Source organism: Oncorhynchus keta, chromosome 37, assembly GCF_023373465.1.
Source record: "Oncorhynchus keta strain PuntledgeMale-10-30-2019 chromosome 37, Oket_V2, whole genome shotgun sequence".
Taxonomy (NCBI): domain Eukaryota; kingdom Metazoa; phylum Chordata; class Actinopteri; order Salmoniformes; family Salmonidae; genus Oncorhynchus; species Oncorhynchus keta.
In genome coordinates, this window is record NC_068457.1 from 22,344,046 (window position 1) to 22,364,056 (window position 20,011).

The 20,011-nt window shown below is 49.1% G+C and overlaps 1 protein-coding gene and 1 long non-coding RNA gene across 4 annotated transcripts in view; both read left to right on the forward strand.

The window, feature by feature from the left end:
• Positions 1-19,740, forward strand: part of LOC118363211 (histone deacetylase 4-like) — a 64,947-nt gene extending 45,207 nt beyond the window's left edge. For all 3 annotated transcript variants that reach the window (XM_052499736.1, XM_052499738.1, XM_052499739.1), the window contains 13 exons: positions 6,062-6,242; positions 6,723-6,916; positions 10,734-10,934; positions 12,058-12,253; positions 12,582-12,715; positions 12,942-13,091; positions 13,609-13,716; positions 14,913-15,056; positions 15,187-15,306; positions 15,390-15,487; positions 17,018-17,136; positions 18,682-18,815; positions 18,961-19,740. In XM_052499736.1, coding sequence (XP_052355696.1) covers positions 6,062-6,242; positions 6,723-6,916; positions 10,734-10,934; positions 12,058-12,253; positions 12,582-12,715; positions 12,942-13,091; positions 13,609-13,716; positions 14,913-15,056; positions 15,187-15,306; positions 15,390-15,487; positions 17,018-17,136; positions 18,682-18,815; positions 18,961-19,053 — 1,872 coding nt within the window. In that variant the 3' untranslated portion in view covers positions 19,054-19,740. The remainder of the gene's footprint in view (positions 1-6,061; positions 6,243-6,722; positions 6,917-10,733; positions 10,935-12,057; positions 12,254-12,581; positions 12,716-12,941; positions 13,092-13,608; positions 13,717-14,912; positions 15,057-15,186; positions 15,307-15,389; positions 15,488-17,017; positions 17,137-18,681; positions 18,816-18,960) is intronic.
• On the forward strand, positions 13,762-14,906 carry LOC127916751 (uncharacterized). The gene is made up of 3 exons (XR_008095805.1): positions 13,762-14,130; positions 14,397-14,555; positions 14,705-14,906. It is a non-coding gene; the product is annotated as an uncharacterized LOC127916751 (long non-coding RNA).
• Positions 19,741-20,011: the final 271 nt, after the last annotated feature.

Below are 20,011 nucleotides of genomic sequence, written 5' to 3' on the forward strand. Positions count from 1 at the left end.
CTCTATCTATATATATATATATATCTGTCTCTCTGTCTCCCTGTGTGTGTTGGTCGGTCTCTCTCTGTATCTCTCTATCTATATATATATCTGTCTCCCTGTGTGTGTTGGTCGGTCTCTCTCTGTATCTCTATCTATATATATATCTGTCTCCCTGTGTGTGTTGGTCGGTCTCTCTCTGTATCTCTCTATCTATATATATATATATATCTGTCTCTCTGTCTCCCTGTGTGTGTTTGTCGGTCTCTCTCTGTATCTCTCTATCGATATATATATATATCTGTATCTCTCTCTCTATATCATTTAGCTCTTATCCAGAGCGACTTACAAATTGGTGCATTCACCTTATGACATCCAGTGGAACAGCCACTTTACAATAGTGCATCTAAATCTTTTAGGGGGGTGAGAAGGATTACTTATCCTATCCTAGGTATTCCTTAAAGAGGTATATATCTGTCTCCCTGTGTGTGTTGGTCGGTCTCTCTCTGTATCTCTCTATCTATATATATATCTGTCTCCCTGTGTGTGTTGGTCGGTCTCTCTCTGTATCTCTCTCTCTATATATATATATATATATCTGTCTCTCTGTCTCCCTGTGTGTGTTGGTCAGTCTCTCTCTCTCTCTATCTATATATATATCTGTCTCTCTGTCTCCCTGTGTGTGTTGGTCGGTCTCTCTCTGTATCTCTCTCTCTCTATATATATATATATATATATCTGTCTCTCTGTCTCCCTGTGTGTGTTGGTCAGTCTCTCTCTCTCTCTCTATCTATATATATATATATATATATATCTGTCTCTCTGTCTCCCTGTGTGTGTTGGTCGGTCTCTCTCTGTATCTCTCTCTCTATATATATATATATATATCTGTCTCTCTGTCTCCCTGTGTGTGTTGGTCAGTCTCTCTCTCTCTCTATCTATAATCTGTCTCTCTGTCTCCCTGTGTGTGTTGGTCGGTCTCTCTCTGTATCTCTCTCTATCTATATATATATATCTGTCTCTGTCTCCCTGTGTGTGTTGGTTGGTCTCTCTCTGTATCTCTCTATCTATATATATATATCTGTCTCCCTGTGTGTGTTGGTCGGTCTCTCTCTGTATCTCTATCTATATATAGATCTGTCTCCCTGTGTGTGTTGGTCGGTCTCTCTCTGTATCTCTCTATCTATATATATATATATCTGTCTCTCTGTCTCCCTGTGTGTGTTGGTCGGTCTCTCTCTGTATCTCTCTATCTATATATATATATCTGTCTCCCTGTGTGTGTTGGTCGGTCTCTCTCTGTATCTCTCTATCTATATATATATATCTGTCTCTCTGTCTCCCTGTGTGTGTTAGTCAGTCTCTCTCTGTATCTCTCTCTCTGGGAGTGTGGGGTGGTAGTGTGGGGTGGTAGTGTGGGGTGGTAGTGTGGGGTGGGAGTAGGGAGTGGGAGTAGGGAGTGTGGGGTGGGAGTAGGGAGTGGGAGTGTGGGAGTAGGGAGTATGGGGTGGGAGAAGGGAGTGTGCCGATGTGGGTGGGGGTGTATTTGAATAAATCAATTGAATATACACCACAAAGAAATCCATTATTCATTTGCTTAGGCAGGTCCTAAGAAAATGTATTTTCAGAAGAATAGAATAGCCTATTTGAGTTGAGTTATGTTACTGGTATGGACAACTTATAGGCAACATGGCTTTGCAATGCAAATAAAATCAATAGTTTATTTTGTTCATTAAGCAGACCACACACATTCCCCTGCACTGGTCACAGAAAACATGCATGTATTTTATAGTAAGAACATAATGCAATATAACCAAATAAAATATCAATCATATTTTTCAGACACTACTTCAGTGTCACGGGAACGTGTGGAACCGCTGTCATAGAACATAAAGTTATATTTGAAAAGAGACAATGCCCAAATTTTGTGTGCTTTAGAAACTGCTCTTTCCGATCGTGTAAAGAAATACAGAATCGGACCTGAAGGATGATTTGAAAAAGTAGCTTTTTTTGTTCCACGTTTAGTTGTCCTGCCCTCACTCTGCCTTGTTACGCAAACGTCCTCGCCAACTGCTTTTTTAGTAGTAGTAGCAGACAGTTGTCGAAGGAGAAGAGGATTAGTGGAGCGGCTTGCCCCTCCAGGAGAAGAGGATTAGCGGAGCATCTTGCCCCTCCAGGAGAAGAGGATTAGCGGAGCGGCTTGCCCCTCCAGGAGAAGAGGATTTGCGGAGCGGCTTGCCCCTCCAGGAGAAGAGGATTAGCGGAGCGGCTTGCCCCTCCAGGAGAAGAGGATTAGCGGAGCGGCTTGCCCCTCCAGGAGAAGAGGATTAGCGGAGCGGCTTGCCCCTCCAGGAGAAGAGGATTAGCGGAGCGGCTTGCCTCTCCAAGAGAAGAGGATTAGCGGAGCGGCTTGCCCTCCAGGAGAAGAGGATTAGCGGAGCGGCTTGCCCTCCAGGAGAAGAGGATGAGCGGAGCGGCTTGCCCCTCCAGGAGAAGAGGATTAGCGGATTCCAGCGGAGGATTAGCGGAGCGGCTTGCCCCTCCAGGAGAAGAGATTAGCGGAGCGGCTTGCCCTCCAGGAGAAGAGGATTAGCAGAGCGGCTTGCCCCTCCAGGAGGAGGATGGCTTGCCCCTCCAGGAGAAGAGGATTAGCGGAGCGGCTTGCCCCTCCAGGAGAAGAAGATTAGCGGAGCGGCTTGCCCCTCCAGGAGAAGAGGATTAGCGGAGCGGCTTGCCCCTCCAGGAGAAGAAGATTAGCGGAGCGGCTTGCCCCTCCAGGAGAAGAAGATTAGCGGAGCGGCTTGCCCCTCCAGGAGAAGAAGATTAGCGGAGCGGCTTGCCCCTCCAGGAGAAGAAGATTAGCGGAGCGGCTTGCCCCTCCAGGAGAAGAGGATTAGCGGAGCGGCTTGCCCCTCCAGGAGAAGAGGATTAGCGGAGCGGCTTAGAGAAGAGGATTAGCGGAGCGGCTTGCCCCTCCAGGAGAAGAGGATTAGCGGAGCGGCTTGCCCCTCCAGGAGAAGAAGATTAGCGGAGCGGCTTGCCCCTCCAGGAGAAGAAGATTAGCGGAGCGGCTTGCCCCTCCAGGAGAAGAAGATTAGCGGAGCGGCTTGCCCCTCCAGGAGAAGAGGATTAGCGGAGCGGCTTGCCCCTCCAGGAGAAGAGGATTAGCGGAGCGGCTTGCCCCTCCAGGAGAAGAGGATTAGCGGAGCGGCTTGCCCCTCCAGGAGAAGAAGATTAGCGGAGCGGCTTGCCCCTCCAGGAGAAGAAGATTAGCGGAGCGGCTTGCCCCTCCAGGAGAAGAGGATTAGCGGAGCGGCTTACCCCTCCAGGAGAAGAGGATTAGCGGAGCGGCTTGCCCCTCCAGGAGAAGAGGATTAGCGGAGCGGCTGGCCCCTCCAGGAGAACAAGATTAGCGGAGCGGCTGGCCCCTCCAGGAGAAGAAGATTAGCGGAGCGGCTTGCCCCTCCAGGAGAAGAGGATTAGCGGAGCGGCTTGCCCCTCCAGGAGAAGAGGATTAGCGGAGCGGCTTGCCCCTCCAGGAGAAGAGGATTAGCGGAGCGGCTTGCCCCTCCAGGAGAAGAGGATGAGGGGTGCGTCTTGCCCCTCCAGGAGAAGAAGATTAGCGGAGCGGCTTGCCCCTCCAGGGGAAGAAGATTAGCGGAGCGGCTTGCCCCTCCAGGAGAAGAAGATTAGCGGAGCGGCTTGCCCCTCCAGGAGACGAGGATGAGCGGAGCGTCTTGCCCCTCCAGGAGAAGAAGATTAGTGGAGCGGCTTGCCCCTCCAGGAGAAGAAGATTAGCGGCGCTGCTTGCCCCTCCAGGGGAAGAAGATTAGCGGAGCGGCTTGCCCCTACAGGAGAAGAGGATTAGCGGAGCGGCTTGCCCCTCCAGGAGAAAAAGATTAGCGGAGCAGCTTGCCCCTCCAGGAGAAGAGGATTAGCGGAGCGGCTTGCCCCTCAGGACCTCAGGAGTAAATATAAGTTTGCTTTTCATAGCCTATCATTAAGAGTATCTCTACCGCTCCTGCTGTTGAAAACAGTCTGGGACAGGTAGCACGTCCGGTAAAAGGGTCAGGGTTCCATCGTCGCAGGCAGAACAGTTGAAACTGGAGCAGCAGCACGGCCAGGTGGACTGGGGACAGCAAGGAATCATCATGCCAGGTAGTCCTGAGGCATGGTCCTAGGGCTCAGGTCCTCCGTTAGAGAGAAAGAGAGAATTCGAGAGAGCATACTTAAATTCACAGGACACCGGATAAGACAGAAGTACTCCAGATATAACAGACTGACCCTAGCCCCCCAACACAAACTACTGCAGCATAAATACTGGAGGCTGAGACAGGTAGGGTCAGGAGACACTGTGGCCCCATCCGATGATACCCCCGGACAGGGCCAAACAGGCAGGATATAACCCCACCCACTTTTCCAAAGCACAGCCCCCACACCACGAAAGGGATATCTTCAACCACCAACTTACCATCCTGAGACGAGGCCGAGTATAACCCACAAAGATCTCTGGAGGTGGGTGTGTGGCCTGTATGACCTCCCTACAACGCCTTGGCATGCTCCTGATGAGGTAGCAGATGGTCTCCTGAGGGATCTCCTCCCAGAACGGGACTAAAGCATCCGCCAACTCCTGGACAGTCTGTGGTGCAACGTGGCATTGGTGGATGGAGCGAGACATGTTGTCCCAGATGTGCTCAATTGGATTCAGGTCTGGGGAACGGGCGGGCCAGTCCATAGCATAAATGCCTTCCTCTTGCAGGAACTGCTGACACTCCAGCCACATGAGATCTAGCATTGTCTTGCATTAGGAGGAACCCAGGGCCAACCGCACCAGCATATGGTCTCACAAGGGGTCTGAGGATCTCATCTCGGTACCTAATGGCAGTCAGGCTACCTCTGGCGAGCACATGGAGAAATGCCACCCCACACCATGACTGCCCACCGCCAAACCGGTGGAGGATGTTGCAGGCAGCAGAAAATTCTCCACGGCGTCTCCAGACTCTGTCACATGTGCTCAGTGTGAACCTGCTTTCATCTGTGAAGAGCACATTGCGCCAGTGGCGAATTTGCCAATCTTGGTGTTCTCTGGCAAATGCCAAACGTCCTGCACGGTGTAAGCAGAACCCCCACTTGTGGACGTCAGGCCCTCATACCACCCTCATGGAGTCTGTTTCCTACCGTTTGACACATGCACATTTGTGGCCTGCTGGAGGTCATTTTGCAGGGCTCAGGCAGTGCTCCTCCTGCTCCTCCTTGCACAAAGGCGGAGGTAGCGGTCCTGCTGCTGGGTTGTTGCCCTCCTACACGTCTCCTGATGTACTGGCCTGTCTCCTGGTAGCACCGCCATGCTCGCATTGATGTGCCATCCTGGATGAGCTGCACTACCTGAGCCACTTGTGTGGGTTGTAGACTGCGTCTCATGCTACCACTAGAGTGAAAGCACCGCCAGCATTCAAAAGTGACCAAAACATCAGCCAGGAAGCATAGGAACTGAGAAGTGGTCTGTGGTCACCACCTGCAGAACCACTCCTTTATTGGGGGTGTCTTGCTAATTGCCTATAATTTCCACCTGTTGTCTATTCCATTTGCACAACAGTATGTGACATCTATTGTCAATCAGTTTTGCTTCCTAAGTGGACAGTTTGATTGTGTGACTGACTTGGAGTTACATTGTGTTGTTTAAGTGTTCCCTTTATTTTTTTGAGCAGCATATAAGTACAGGCGTTCTTACCTGCAACACCTTACACAGATAAAGAAAAGTTGCCATACTTTTATTTGTTTATCTAATGCTAATTCCCTCTTTATTTCTTTTTTTCTCCCTGTCTGTCTCCATCTCATGTGACCTTGTGTTTTTGGGGGGAACCACCCCTTAAAGATGAATTCACAAATCACAATATTGCCAAAATAAATCTGTTTACAAATAGCAACGACAACAGGCTTGTAATGTGTACCTCAGTCTTCCTAAAGCTAGTGGTATGAAACCAGTAAAGACAATGGAAGCATCAAACCAATGTCAATTTAACATATAGATGTATCCCAACAGTTCTATATAAAACACTTCTATACTGACCCCATTCTCCAGGTGACCTCTGCCCAGCAGGATGGGGATCAACATTCGGCCCTCTCCCTCAGCCCCCCCTACCTAGGCGGTGCCCCCCTAGCCACCTACCTGGCTGACGGAGGGGGCGCAGGGGGGCACGGCCCACTACTGCAGCACTTGGTCCTGCTGGAACAGACTGGCGCGCATGGGCCCCTACTGGCAGGTGGGTACAGCAGTAGAATGGTACTTTGGTGGAGAACACACACACAGTGTCCCAGTACACTGTGTGCTTTCCTAACAGATAACAGTCCCCCCCCTTCCTTCTGTTGACAGACTTCCTTTCATCTTCTGTTAAGCAGGGTCAATGAGAGAGAGAGAACACTGTGCCCACCGGTGTTGAAGGAACACATCCATTGACTCACTTTCCCAGTGCTATTTTCAGCTGACAGTGGAGTAAATGACTGGTGACACGCACAGCCTTGGAAGTGATTGGGGGCTCCTTTTTTGGCAGACTAGAGAAGGTTCTTCTGCCAGGCTTGTTGTACTGTGCTCTTATTAAGCTCCATTCCACTGTTCTCTGTGTGATTAACAGAGCCATTTTTACTGCAGATATTTCTTGTCCTGGGACCAGTGTGTTTGTGTGGATTCGGGCGTGTGTATCCATGGCTATAACCATACCCTCGTGTGTGTATTCCCAACCCAGGTGTGGACGCCCTCCAGTCTCCCTCCATCCACATGCTGCGTGGGCAGCACCGTCCCCTGGGTCGGACCCAGTCGGCCCCACTGCCCCAGCAGAACGCCCAGGCCCAGGCCCTGCAGCAGCTGGTGGTCCAACAGCAACACCAACAGTTCCTGGAGAAACACAAACAGCAGTTCCAGCAGCTACACATCAACAAGGTAGAGGAGGAGTGGGGAGGGGGGCAAGGTAGAGGAGGAGGGTGAGGGGGGCAAGGAAGAGGAGGAGCGGTGAGGGGGGGCAAGGTAGAGGAGGAGTTGTGAGGGGGGTGAGGAAGAGGAGGAGCGGTGGGGGGGGCAAGGTAAGGAGGAGGAGCGGGGAGGGGGGGGGAAGAGGAGGAGCGGTGAGGGGGGGCAAGGTAGAGGAGGAGCGGGGAGGGGGGTGAGGAAGAGGAGGAGCGGTGGGGGGGCAAGGTAGAGGAGGAGTGGTGAGGGGGGCGAGGAAGGGAGCGGTGAGAGGAGGAGGAGCGGGGAGGGGGTGAGGAAGAGGAGGAGCGGTGATGGGGGGGGCAAGGTGGGTGGGGAGGGGTGAAGGTAGAGGAGGAGCGGTGAGGGGGTGAGGTAGAGGAGGAGCGGTGAGGGGGGTGAGGAGAGGAGCGGTGATGGGGAGGGGGCAAGGTAGAGGGGGGGTGAGGGGGTGAGGTAGAGGAGGAGGGTGAGGGGGTGAGGTAGAGGAGGAGCGGTGAGGGGGTGAGGAAGAGGAGGAGTGCTGAGGGGGTGAGGTAGAGGAGGAGCGGTGAGGAGGAGGAGCGGTGAGGGGGTGAGGTAGAGGAGGAGCGGTGAGGGGGGGGTGAGGAAGAGGAGGAGTGCTGAGGGGGTGAGGTAGAGGGAGAGAGCGGTGAGGGGGGTGAGGTAGAGGAGGAGCGGTGAGGGGGTGAGGAAGAGGAGGAGTGCTGAGGGGGGGTGGTGAGGAAGAGGGGGTGAGGAGGGAGGAGAGGGTGGGTTTGAGCAGTGGGGAGGGAGGGAGGAAGAGGAGGAGTGCTGGGGGGGGTGAGGAAGAGGAGGAGGGAGAGAGGGTGGGTTTGAGCTGGGGAGGGTATGCTGGAGGGTATGTATGTCTGTTTGTTAATTATCCTCCCACAGGTACAATAAAGACAAGAAGAAATGTCCATGTGTGTGACAGTTGCTAAGGACAGACTGTAGCTCCACACCGCCATGGACACAAAGCGGAACTCACTGCCAGATATGGTCATTCAGGAACTAGGTAGCTGTGTTTTGCTGAGCGCTGTTTGGTTTGATGTGTTCTCTCTCTCTCTATGAAACAAGGGATTCTCTTTTGTATTCATAGTTTTCATGCCCTTAGGTGACATCCCCACAGACAAACAGTAAAGAGCACCGTTTAACTACTGTACGTTTCTCAACATTCAATCAAATGTTCTGTTCAGTTGGTCTTAGTGTTTTATCTCTGACCAGAGTAGATCTAATACTGTATATGAAAGTAATCTGTCAGAGCTTTGAAGGGCCAGATGGTAAAAGTCTATCAGTATGACTTGATCACAGGGTATTAGGTGGTGTAGTCTGTACAGGGTGCATTATTCATCTATTGTTACAGAAAGCACAGCCTCCCAAGTGGTGCACTGCATCGCTGTGCCTCTAGAGGTCCTGGTTCGAGTCCAGGCTCTGTCGCAGCCGGCCGCGACCGGGACACCAATGGGGCGACGCACAATTGGCCCAGCATTGTCCGGGTTAGGGGAGGGTTTGGCCGGCCGGGATGTCCTTGTCCCATCGCGCTCTAGCGACTCCTGTGGCGGGCCTGAGCACAGTGCAGACAGACACAGTCGCCAGGTGTACGGTGTTTCCTCCGACACGTTGGTGTGGTTGGCTTCCGGGTTAAGTGGGTGTTGTGTCAAGAAGCAGTGCGGCTTGGTTGGGTCGTGTTTCAGGACGCGCGGCTCTCAACCTTCGCCTCTCCCGAGTCCAAACGGGAGTTGCAGCGATGAGACAAGACTGTAACTACCAATTGGATACCAATTGGATACCACAAATTTGGGGAGAAAAATACATTTAAAAAACAACCTAGAAGGCTCTTTTCTGAAATGGCACCCTATGCACTATGTAGTGCGCTACTTTCAGCGCACTATATGGGGAATAGGGAGCCACTTTGGGGTGCCGCCGTAGTCAATGGGGAGAGAGGGAGTGGGCCCACGTGATTCAGGTATATTTCTCTCATCGCTACTTAAAAAGACCATTTCAGGATGTATAGTACCTCGTTAACAACGGGGTCTGTTTACAATGAAACGGAACGTTCCCCTTGGAAACCCCCCTTGACGTCACATGAGTGCTGCCTCACAAGTAGGAAAGAGCACAAACTATGAACAGAGAAGTAATGAAAAATCCCAACATTTCATGTGTTGGAACTTTCAGTGCTTCCCATAGAGAGAGGGGAGAGAGAGAGAGATCACATCACCCGGCAGGGAAGGAAAAATAAGGTCCGGGGGCGTGAAGAAGGGAAAAGAGCAGCTTGTTTGTGGAGGAGGATGAGGTAGCTGGTGAGGGTTCTGACGGCAACGCTGTTCCTCTGGCACCCTGCCACAGGCCCCGAGGGCTGACAGGCCTGCCAATAACACACACACACACACACACAATGTTGTACAACTAACCTTGTGGGGACACACCATTCAGTCCCATTCAAAATCTTATTTTCCCTAACCTATACCCTAACCTGAAAAACTAAGCTGAGCTCCTAAACCTAATTCTAACTTTAACCCTAAACCCCCGAGAAAAATAATATGACTTTATGTGGAACCCAAAAACATGTTACTACTCTTGTGAGGACTTCTGTTTAACACACACACACACACACACACACACACACACACACACACACACACACACACACACACACACACACACACACACACACACACACACACACACACACACACATTAGACCGGAGTAAAATACAACGCTGTGTTTCAATTTCACCTGAATAGTTGTATCTGGAAGACTTTTTGTAGTGCAGACATTTTGCAGTGCACTTGTGTTGAATGACTTAGATAAGTGTACACTAATATGGATCAAAACAAAGTAGCACACGAGACATTTCCAAGTAGGCCTATTAACTGACCGACACTGATGAATGCTTAAAATACCAATCATTATTTCTGCCCCATTGTATACACACAGGAATACTGCCAAGAGATGTTCCCCTGTACAGAGTGGGATGATTCCTTTCCCTGGCACACACATCATCTCCCCTCTCTTTCCTTTCTCTCATCCCTCCTTTTCTTTCCCTCTAACAAGCTTCATTTGGTTTTTCAACTAGTGCTCAGAGGTTTCCCATTGACCGTTCATAGTGTATGAGAACCTACACACTGGAGTCTCTAGGGAGTTTTTCAACTAGTGCTCAGAGGTTTCCCATTGACCGTTCATAGTGTATGAGAACCTACACACTGGAGTGTCTAGGGAGTTTTTCAACTAGTGCTCAGAGGTTTCCCATTGACCGTTCATAGTGTATGAGAACCTACACACTGGAGTGTCTAGGGAGTTTTTCAACTAGTGCTCAGAGGTTTCCCATTGACCGTTCATAGTGTATGAGAACCTACACACTGGAGTCTCTGGGGCCAATGGACCCCTGTCTCCGTGGACCCCTGATCCCGCTCACAGCCGTTATTACATAGTGATCAGGTTTCCTATTCATGGCCACTATGTGTGGATAGGAGATGTGGAGCTCAGTGCACTGCTTTGTGGACAGCTTCTAGCAGCTTCCACTGACACACACACACACACACACACACACACACACACACACACACACACACACACACACACACACACACACACACACACACACCTCAATGTTAAAATGTTGACCGCCACGTCTTAGTAAAGCTACATCTTTCACTATAGAACTCCTATACTACTACTGTTGTAACAACTGCAGTAACTACTGTATTACTACTGTATTACTACTGTATTACTACTGTACTGCATATCATCAATGACTAGACGATGGACTGACCCATACCCTCTCCTTAGATGATGGGCAAGCCCAGTGAGCCCACAGGGACCCGGCAGCACCAGAGTCACCCGGAGGAGACCGAGGAAGAGCTGAGGGAGCACCAGGCCCTCTCTCCCCAGGACGGAGGCTTTCCGTGTGGGATTGCCATCAAACAAGAGCCCCCAGACCCCCAAGAGAACCAGGAGGAGGACATGCAGCAGGAATTGCTGTTCAGACAGGTAGGAGGAGTGAGTGTGAGAGAGGGAGCTACCACAGGTCAATAGGATGTGCTAGTGATGTCATCCTATTTCCAGGGTCATGTCTTTTGAATAGGTTTCAAGATTATCATCAATTTATCATTGACTCCAATGCTTTCCACAGTTGTGTCAAGTTGGCTGGATGTCCTTTGAGTGGTGAACCATTCTTGATACGCACGGGAAACTGTTGAGCGTGAAAAACCCAGCAGCGTTGCAGTTCTTGACACAAACCGGTGCTGTCTTGTCCATTCACCCTGAATTGCACACATACAGAATCCATGTCTCCCAGGCTTAAACATCCTTATTTAACTGTTCTCTGCCACTTCGTCTACACACTGAAGTGGATTTAACAAGTGACATCAATAAGGGATCACAGCTTTCACCTGGATTCACCTGCTCAGTCTTTGTCCTGAAAAGAAGAATATTGTGAACACCTGGTAGGAGTTGTAGTTCTCATGAAATGGTGGTAACTTTCCGGCTTCTTCTTGGCCCCCAAATATGTTGAAACCGACATATGGTAAGTAAATTCACTCGCAAACAAGTATATATCTTAAATGACTGCATTTCCATGACTTTGACAATGCACATTTGGGGTTCTCACACACACACACACACACACACACACACACACACACACACACACACACACACACACACACACACACACACACACACACAATGATCTTGTTTATCAGTAGTTGTGTTTATTGAATGATTCACTTGGGCTATAATATGCTATTTCCTGTCCCAGGATGCTATGTTTATGACACAGAGTCCTTCTTTAATGAGAGGAAACCATGCATCTTTTAAATCCACTTCCTCTGCTGCAGATAGATGTCATGTGTTTTGGTTCACCTCACGTAGCTTGACTGCCACCGTGTGGCCAAATGTTGGAAATACATTATAAAGAGCAGGTGATGTCACAATAGCCATCGGTGGTTGTGTCTGTTGCTATCATGCAATGTTGTTCTCTGTCCCTTCTTTCTCTTTCCCCTGTTCTTCTCTCTTTCTCTCTCTCCTTCTTTCCCCTCCCCTCTCTCTCCTTCTCTCCTCTCTCCTCTCTCCTCCTCCCCCCCTCGTCCACCTCTTTCCTCTCTCTGAGCAGCAGGCCATGTTGTTGGAGCAGCAGAGAATCCACCAGCTGAGAAACTATCAGGCTTCCATGGAGGCAGCTGGTCTGTCAATCACCTTCCCAGGTCACCGCCCCCTCTCCAGGGCCCAATCGTCTCCGGCCTCCGCTTCCTCCTTCCCCATCTCTGTCCCGCCTCCTGAGCCTCCCACCAAACCTCGCTTCACCACAGGTTAGTAGTAATGCTCTTCTCTTTTATATCAATCAAATGTATTTGTAAAGCCCTTTTCCATCAGCAGATGTCACCAAGTGCTGTACAGAAGCCCAGCTTAAAACCTAAAACGGCAAGCAATGCAGATGTAGATTAATTTTTATATATTTCTCTTTGTTTGTCGCTCCTTTATCCCTCCTTATTTTGCTCTGTCAGTTTGTGTGTGTGTGTGTGTGTGTGTGTGTGTCTGTCAGTGTCTGTCAGTGTCTGTCAGTGTCTGTCAGTGGTAATATGCGTGTGTTCATTACAATGCGTGTGTTAGTGCTAATGTCCTGGGTTCTACCTGCAGGGTTGGTGTATGACTCTCTGATGCAAAAGCACCAGTGTATGTGCGGGAACACACACACCCATCCGGAGCACGCCGGGCGCGTCCAGAGCATCTGGTCCAGACTACAGGAGACAGGACTTAGGGGACAGTGTGAGGTACATTCTAAAGCCTTCAACCATCCTTCTCTTTGCTATTCTCTGTTATAGAATCATTTTAAATTATATTTGTAGTCTTCAAACAAGTGTGAATTTAATGAATTTCTGTTGCTAGGAGTTACCAACTGATGCATAAACATACATCATTGCTTATCCTTTCCATGTACTTTGTCATTTGTGATTCACTTAAACGCAGAGAATCCATTTTGTGTGTGTGTGTGTGTAGTGTATCCGTGGTAGGAAGGCCACTCTGGAGGAGCTCCAGACAGTCCACTCTGAAGCCCACGTCCTGCTGTATGGAACCAACCCCCTCCGACAGAAACTAGACTGTTCAGTCACGCCCATGTTGGTCAGATTACCATGTGGAGGAGTGGGGGTGAGTCTTCCTCTTCATCCTCCTCCTCCTCCTTTCTTCTCCTCAACCATCTTTCTCCTCCTCTTTTCTCCTCTGCCTGCTCCTATTTCTCTTCCTCATCTTCGTTTTCCTCCTCCTCAATGGTCAAATCATTAACCCCGTTTTATATTTTGGCAATGAACCCATTTATCTACTTCACCAAAGTCAAATGAACACGTGGCTCGTGGATACAATGTGTATGTCTCTGTGTCCAGTATGAAGGAAGTTAGAGGTAGTTTTACGAGTCAGTGCTAACTGGTGTTAGCACAACTAATGGACGTCTATGGTAACAGCTATCACGCTATCTTATGATCACATGCAAGCTGTTACCACAGACGTCCAGTCATTATGCTTATGCTAGTTAGCAACTCCTTTCAAACTGCACGCAGACATAAAAATGGTCTCCACAAGTTCGTCTGACTCTGGGCAAGTAGATAAAGGGCTGCATTGCCAACATCCCAAAGTGCCCCTTTAACTGTGACGATGATGATGATTGCAGGTGGACAGTGACACCATCTGGAACGAGGTCCATTCCTCTACTGCAGTTCGTCTGGCTGTGGGTTCTGTGGTGGAGCTGGTGTTCAAAGTGGCCACTGGTGAACTGAAGGTGAGTCCTCTCTACCCTCCTCTTCTCCTTTTCATCCCTCTATCCCTCCATTAAGGTTAGGTCTCTCTACCCTCTTCTCCTTTTCATCCCTCCATTAAGGTGAGGTCTCTCTACCCTCTTCTCCTTTTCATCCCTCTACCCCTCCATTAAGGTTAGGTCTCTCTACCCTCTTCTCCTTTTCATCCCTCTACCCCTCCATTAAGGTTAGGTCTCTCTACCCTCCTCTTCTCCTTTTCATCCCTCTATCCCTCCATTAAGGTTAGGTCTCTCTACCCTCCTCTCCTTTTCATCCCTCTACCCCTCCATTAAGGTTAGGTCTCTCTACCCTCTTCTCCTTTTCATCCCTCTATCCCTCCATTAAGGTTAGGTCTCTCTACCCTCTTCTCCTTTTCATCCCTCTATCCCTCCATTAAGGTTAGGTCTCTCTACCCTCCTCTTCTCCTTTTCATCCCTCTACCCCTCCATTAAGGTTAGGTCTCTCTACCCTCTTCTCCTTTTCATCCCTCTATCCCTCCATTAAGGTTAGGTCTCTCTACCCTCTTCTCCGTTTCATCCCTCTACCCCTCCATTAAGGTTAGGTCTCTCTACCCTCCTCTTCTCCTTTTCATCCCTCTATCCCTCCATTAAGGTTAGGTCTCTCTACCCTCCTCTCCTTTTCATCCCTCTACCCCTCCATTAAGGTTAGGTCTCTCTACCCTCTTCTCCTTTTCATCCCTCTATCCCTCCATTAAGGTTAGGTCTCTCTACCCTCCTCTTCTCCTTTTCATCCCTCTATCCCTCCATTAAGGTTAGGTCTCTCTACCCTCTTCTCCTTTTCATCCCTCTATCCCTCCATTAAGGTTAGGTCTCTCTACCCTCCTCTTCTCCTTTTCATCCCTCTATCCCTCCATTAAGGTTAGGTCTCTCTACCCTCCTCTTCTCCTTTTCATCCCTCCATTAAGGTTAGGTCTCTCTACCCTCCTCTTCTCCTTTTCATCCCTCCATTAAGGTTAGGTCTCTCTACCCTCTTCTCCTTTTCATCCCTCTACCCCTCCTTTAAGGTTAGGTCTCTCTACCCTCTTCTCCTTTTCATCCCTCTACCCCTCCTTTAAGGTTAGGTCTCTACACTTTTTTCCCCCCTTCACAAAGAATGCACTCAATCTCTCCCCCTCATGGCTGGAGTTGTGGGTAATGTAGTTGTTGCATCTGTTTCCCAGAACGGCTTTGCTGTGGTTCGACCCCCTGGACACCATGCAGAAGAGAGCACTCCCATGGGCTTCTGCTACTTTAACTCAGTAGCCATCGCAGCCCGGCTGCTCCAACAGAGGCTCAACGTCTGCAAGATCCTCATAGTAGACTGGGTGAGTTTGTGCTGGTCCTTCACCTGACCTTTTAAAGAGAAAGTGGGTTTTGTAAATGACTGTAGAATTACCATTGGATGTAAGAAGAAGAAGAAATTGGACAATGGTCATCTGATTGGCTGTCCATCAGGATGTTCACCATGGCAACGGGACCCAGCAGGCATTTTACGACGACCCCAACGTGCTGTACCTGTCTCTCCATCGATACGACGATGGAAACTTCTTCCCTGGCAGCGGAGCACCCGACGAGGTAATGGTAACACATCTCATGGGAACGTGTGTGTGTGTGTTTGTGTGTTCTCATGGCTATTCCTCCCATCCTTTCTCTGTCAGGTGGGCAGTGGTCCAGGAGTAGGTTTTAACGTTAACATGGCCTTCACTGGGGGGCTGGAGCCACCTATGGGAGATGCAGAGTACCTGGCAGCCTTCAGGTAACACACAACACTTACCCCTCCAGACATGCTTTTCACAGTCCGCAAATTCAGGAAAGCGTACAGTATTATATCGAGCCATTATTGCATGGAACTCCCTTCCATCTCATATTGTTCAAATAAACAGGAAACCTGGTTTCAAAATACAGCAACACCTCATGGCACCATCCTCTCCCCTATTTGACCTAGATAGTTTGTGTTTACAGTATGTATTGATCTGTAGGCCCTGTGTTTACAGTATGTATTGATCTGTAGGCCCTGTGTTTACAGTATGTATTGGTGTGTAGGCTGTGTGTGTACAGTATGTATTGATCTGTAGGCCCTGTGTTTACAGTATGTATTGGTGTGTAGGCGCTGTGTGTACAGTATGTATTGGTGTGTAGGCCCTGTGTTTACAGTATGTATTGATCTGTAGGCCCTGTGTTTACAGTATGTATTGATCTGTAGGCCCTGTGTTTACAGTATGTATTGGTGTGTAGGCGCTGTGTGTACAGTATGTATTGGTGTGTAGGCGCTGTGTGTACAGTATGTATTGGTGTGTAGGCGCTGTGTGTACAGTATGTATTGGTGTGTAGGCGCTGTGTGTACAGTATGCATTGGTGTGTAGGCGCTGTGTGTACAGTATGCATTGGTGTGTAGGCGCTGTGTGTACAGTATGTATTGGTGTGTAGGCGCTGTGTGTACAGTATGCATTGGTGTGTAGGCGCTGTATGTATTGGTGTGTAGGCGCTGTGTGTACAGTATGTATTGGTGTGTAGGCGCTGTGTGTACAGTATGTATTGGTGTGTAGGCGCTGTGTGTACAGTATGTATTGGTGTGTAGGCGCTGTGTGTACAGTATGTATTGGTGTGTAGGCGCTGTGTGTACAGTATGTATTGGTGTGTAGGCGCTGTGTGTACAGTATGTATTGGTGTGTAGGCGCTGTGTGTACAGTATGTATTGGTGTGTAGGCGCTGTGTGTACAGTATGTATTGGTGTGTAGGCGCGCTGTGTGTACGCTGTGTGTACAGTATGTATTGGTGTGTAGGCGCTGTGTGTACAGTATGTATTGGTGTGTAGGCGCTGTGTACAGTATGTATTGGTGTGTATGTGTGTATATGGGTGTGTAGGCGCTGTGTGTACAGTATGTATTGGTGTGTAGGCGCTGTGTGTACAGTATGTATTGGTGTGTAGGCGCTGTGTGTACAGTATGTATTGGTGTGTAGGCGCTGTGTGTACAGTATGTATTGATGTGTAGGCGGCGTGTGTACAGTATGTATTGGTGTGTAGGCGGCGTGTGTACAGTATGTATTGATGTGTAGGCGCTGTGTGTACAGTATGTATTGATGTCGTTCTGTCCTTGATCTGTTCTTGTCTATTAATGGTGTGTATTGTGTTATGTTTCATGTTCTGTGTGGACCTCAGGAAGAGGAGCTGCTGCTTTCACAACAGATAATGATTCTAATAAAATACCAAATATCAAAAAACACACATGCACTGAAGTTGCGAAACTGACCAACTCTCCCCCCCCCCCTCTTTCCCTCTCCCTAGGTCTGTGGTGATGCCCATAGCTAATGAATTTGCTCCTGACGTGGTGCTGGTGTCCTCAGGCTTCGACGCTGTCGAGGGTCACCCTCCTCCCCTAGGCGGTTACACCCTCACCTCCAAATGTACGTTTATGTGTAAAGTAGCACTGGTGCAATGATGTCTGGATCTGTTATTTTGTTAGCTGATGCCTGAGGTCCAGACACACAACATGACAGACAGGAGATGTGGACACCACTCATTTAAAGGGGTTTCCACATACTAGTGTCATGCACTGTGTTCTTTGCTGCTGTGGTATACAGTGTATTCTGGAAGTATTCAGACCCCTTGACTTGTTCCACATTTTGTTGCGTTACAGCCTTATTATAAAATGGATTCAATAAAAAATGTTTTATCAATCTACACACAATACCACATAATGACATAAACATTTTGCAAATGTATCCAAAAAAAAACCAAAACAAGTACCTTATTTACATAAGTATTCAGAGCCTTTGCTATGAGACAAAACATTTTGCTCAGGTGCATCCTGTTTCCATTGATCACCATTGATTGGACATGGTTTGTAAAGGCACACACCGTGTCTATATAAGGTCCCACAGTTGACAGTGCATGTCAGAGCAAAAAACAAGCCCCCAAGAATCTTCCTAGAGCTGGTTGCCTGGCCAAACTGGGCAATCGGGGGAGAAGGGCCTTGGGCAGGGAGGTGACCAAGAACCCTATGGTCACACTGACAGAGCTCCAGAGTTCGTCTGTGGAAATGGAAGAACCTTCCAGAAGGCCAAACCGCTTGGAGTTTGCCAAACGGCACCTAAAGACTCTGACCATAAGAAACAAGATTCTCTGGTCTGATTTAAACCAAGATTGAACTGTTTAGCCTGAATTCCAAGCGTCATGTCTGGAGGAAACCTGGCACCATCCCTACGGTGAAGCATGCTGGTGGCAGCATCATGCTGTGGGGATGACTTTCAGTGGCAGGGACTGGGAGACTAGTCAGGATCTAGGGAAAGATGAACGGAGCAAAGTACAGAGAGATCCTTGATGAAAACCTGCTCCAGAGTGATCAGGACCTTAGACTGGGCCAAAGGTACAGCTTCCAACAGGACAATGACCTTAAGCACACAGCCAAGACAACATAGGAGTAGCGTTGGGACTGAATGTCCTTGAGTGGACCAGCCAGAGCCTGGAATTGAACCAGATCGAACATCTCTGGAGAGACCTGAAAATAGCTGTGCAGCGACGTTCCCCATCCAACCTTAGAGCTTGAGAGAATCTGCAGAGAAAAATGGGAGAAACTCCTCAAATACAGGTGTGCCAGGCTTGTAGTGTCATACCCAAGAAGAATCAAGGCTGTAATCGCTGCCAAAGGTGCTTCAACAAAGTACTGAGTAAAGGGTCTGAATACTTATGTAAATGTGATATATTCCGTTTTTTTTAAATACATTTGCAAAATTTCCAAAAACCTGTTTTTGTTTTGTCATTGTGAGGTATTATGTGTAGATTGATGAGGAAAAACATTTATTTAATCCAGTTTAGAATAAGGCTGTAACGTAACAAAATGTAGAAAAAGTCAAGGGGTCTGAATACTTTCTGAATGCACTGTATTGATGATCCCTCTCTCTGCCCCTCCCTTCACACACACACACACACACACACACCCTCCCCTGCAGGTTTTGGGTACCTGACACGTCAGCTGATGACCCTGGCGGAGGGTCGCGTGGTGCTGGCATTGGAGGGAGGTCATGACCTCATGGCCATCTGTGATGCTTCCGAGGCCTGCGTCTCCGCTCTGCTGGGCAACCAGGTGAGGGAGGGAGAAAGACTAGATCATTTATAGTGGTCTGGTGAAGAAGTGAAAAGGAGAGGGAATGGATGAATGGGGAAGATGGAATGATGTGTGTCCAGTTATCAGATACACACTCTCAAACGGTGCTTTGTGTTGTCCACAGCTGGACCCTCTCCCTCAGACGCTTCTGGAGCAGAGACCCAACCAGAATGCTGTGTGCTCCATAGAGAAGGTTATAGATACACACAGTGAGTAACAAGCACAGTTTCCTATCTGAGATTGAAGAGGCAGGAAGTTCTCCCTCAACTTATTTCCAGTCTTAAAGGTTGAGTAAGCTAGATTTTTTTGTCCACAAATTTACCCATATTTCTATTAGATGTGCTGTAAATAGTTTATGATTAGTGAATGCCGTAATTTAATTATTTTGTTAGATACTGCTCCTTTTTTTTATTTTATAGCTGAAATCAAATTGTAGCTATCGCACTAGCTGTTCAGGCCAAACCTAGCATTGAATCATGGGAATTTGTTGCGCTATGCAGACATTCTCTTTCTTCCAAGGCACGTGTTGCAAGGCAACCCCCGGACTTGCCCGGGCAGGCCTGCCCCTTCCTGGGCCTGGGCTACAGCCAGTGTGAGACATGTTTGTGCTCTGAAACTAAATAAATACTACACTCTGACCCACAAAACAGGATAGTGCTAGACAAATCAAGGAATGTAAACTTCAAAGCGTGATGAAGTTTTATTGGGATTTGCAGCGGTTGTTGGTAAGTAATGAATCTGCTCGCTTCTGAAGTTAACATACTGATCCTTTAACATTGTTCCCTCTCTCCTCCCTTCCCACTCTCCCCTCTCTCTCTCGCTCCCTCTCCCCTCTCTCTCTCTCTCTCTCTCGCTCCCTCTCCCCTCTCTCTCTCTCTCCCTCTCTCTCTCGCTCCCTCTCCCCTCTCTCTCTCGCTCCCTCTCCCCTCTCTCTCTCGCTCCCTCTCGCTCCCTCTCCCCTCTCTCTCTCGCTCCCTCTCGCTCCCTCTCCCCTCTCTCTCTCTCTCTCCATCCATCCCCCTCTCCCTCTCGCTCCATCCATCCCTCCCTCTCTCTCCCTCTTGCTCCATCCCTCCCTCCCTCTCCCTCCATCCCTCCCCCCTCTCGCTCCCTCTCTCTCTCTCGCTCCATCCATCCCTCTCCCTCTCTCTCGCTCCATCCCTCTTTCTCCAGGT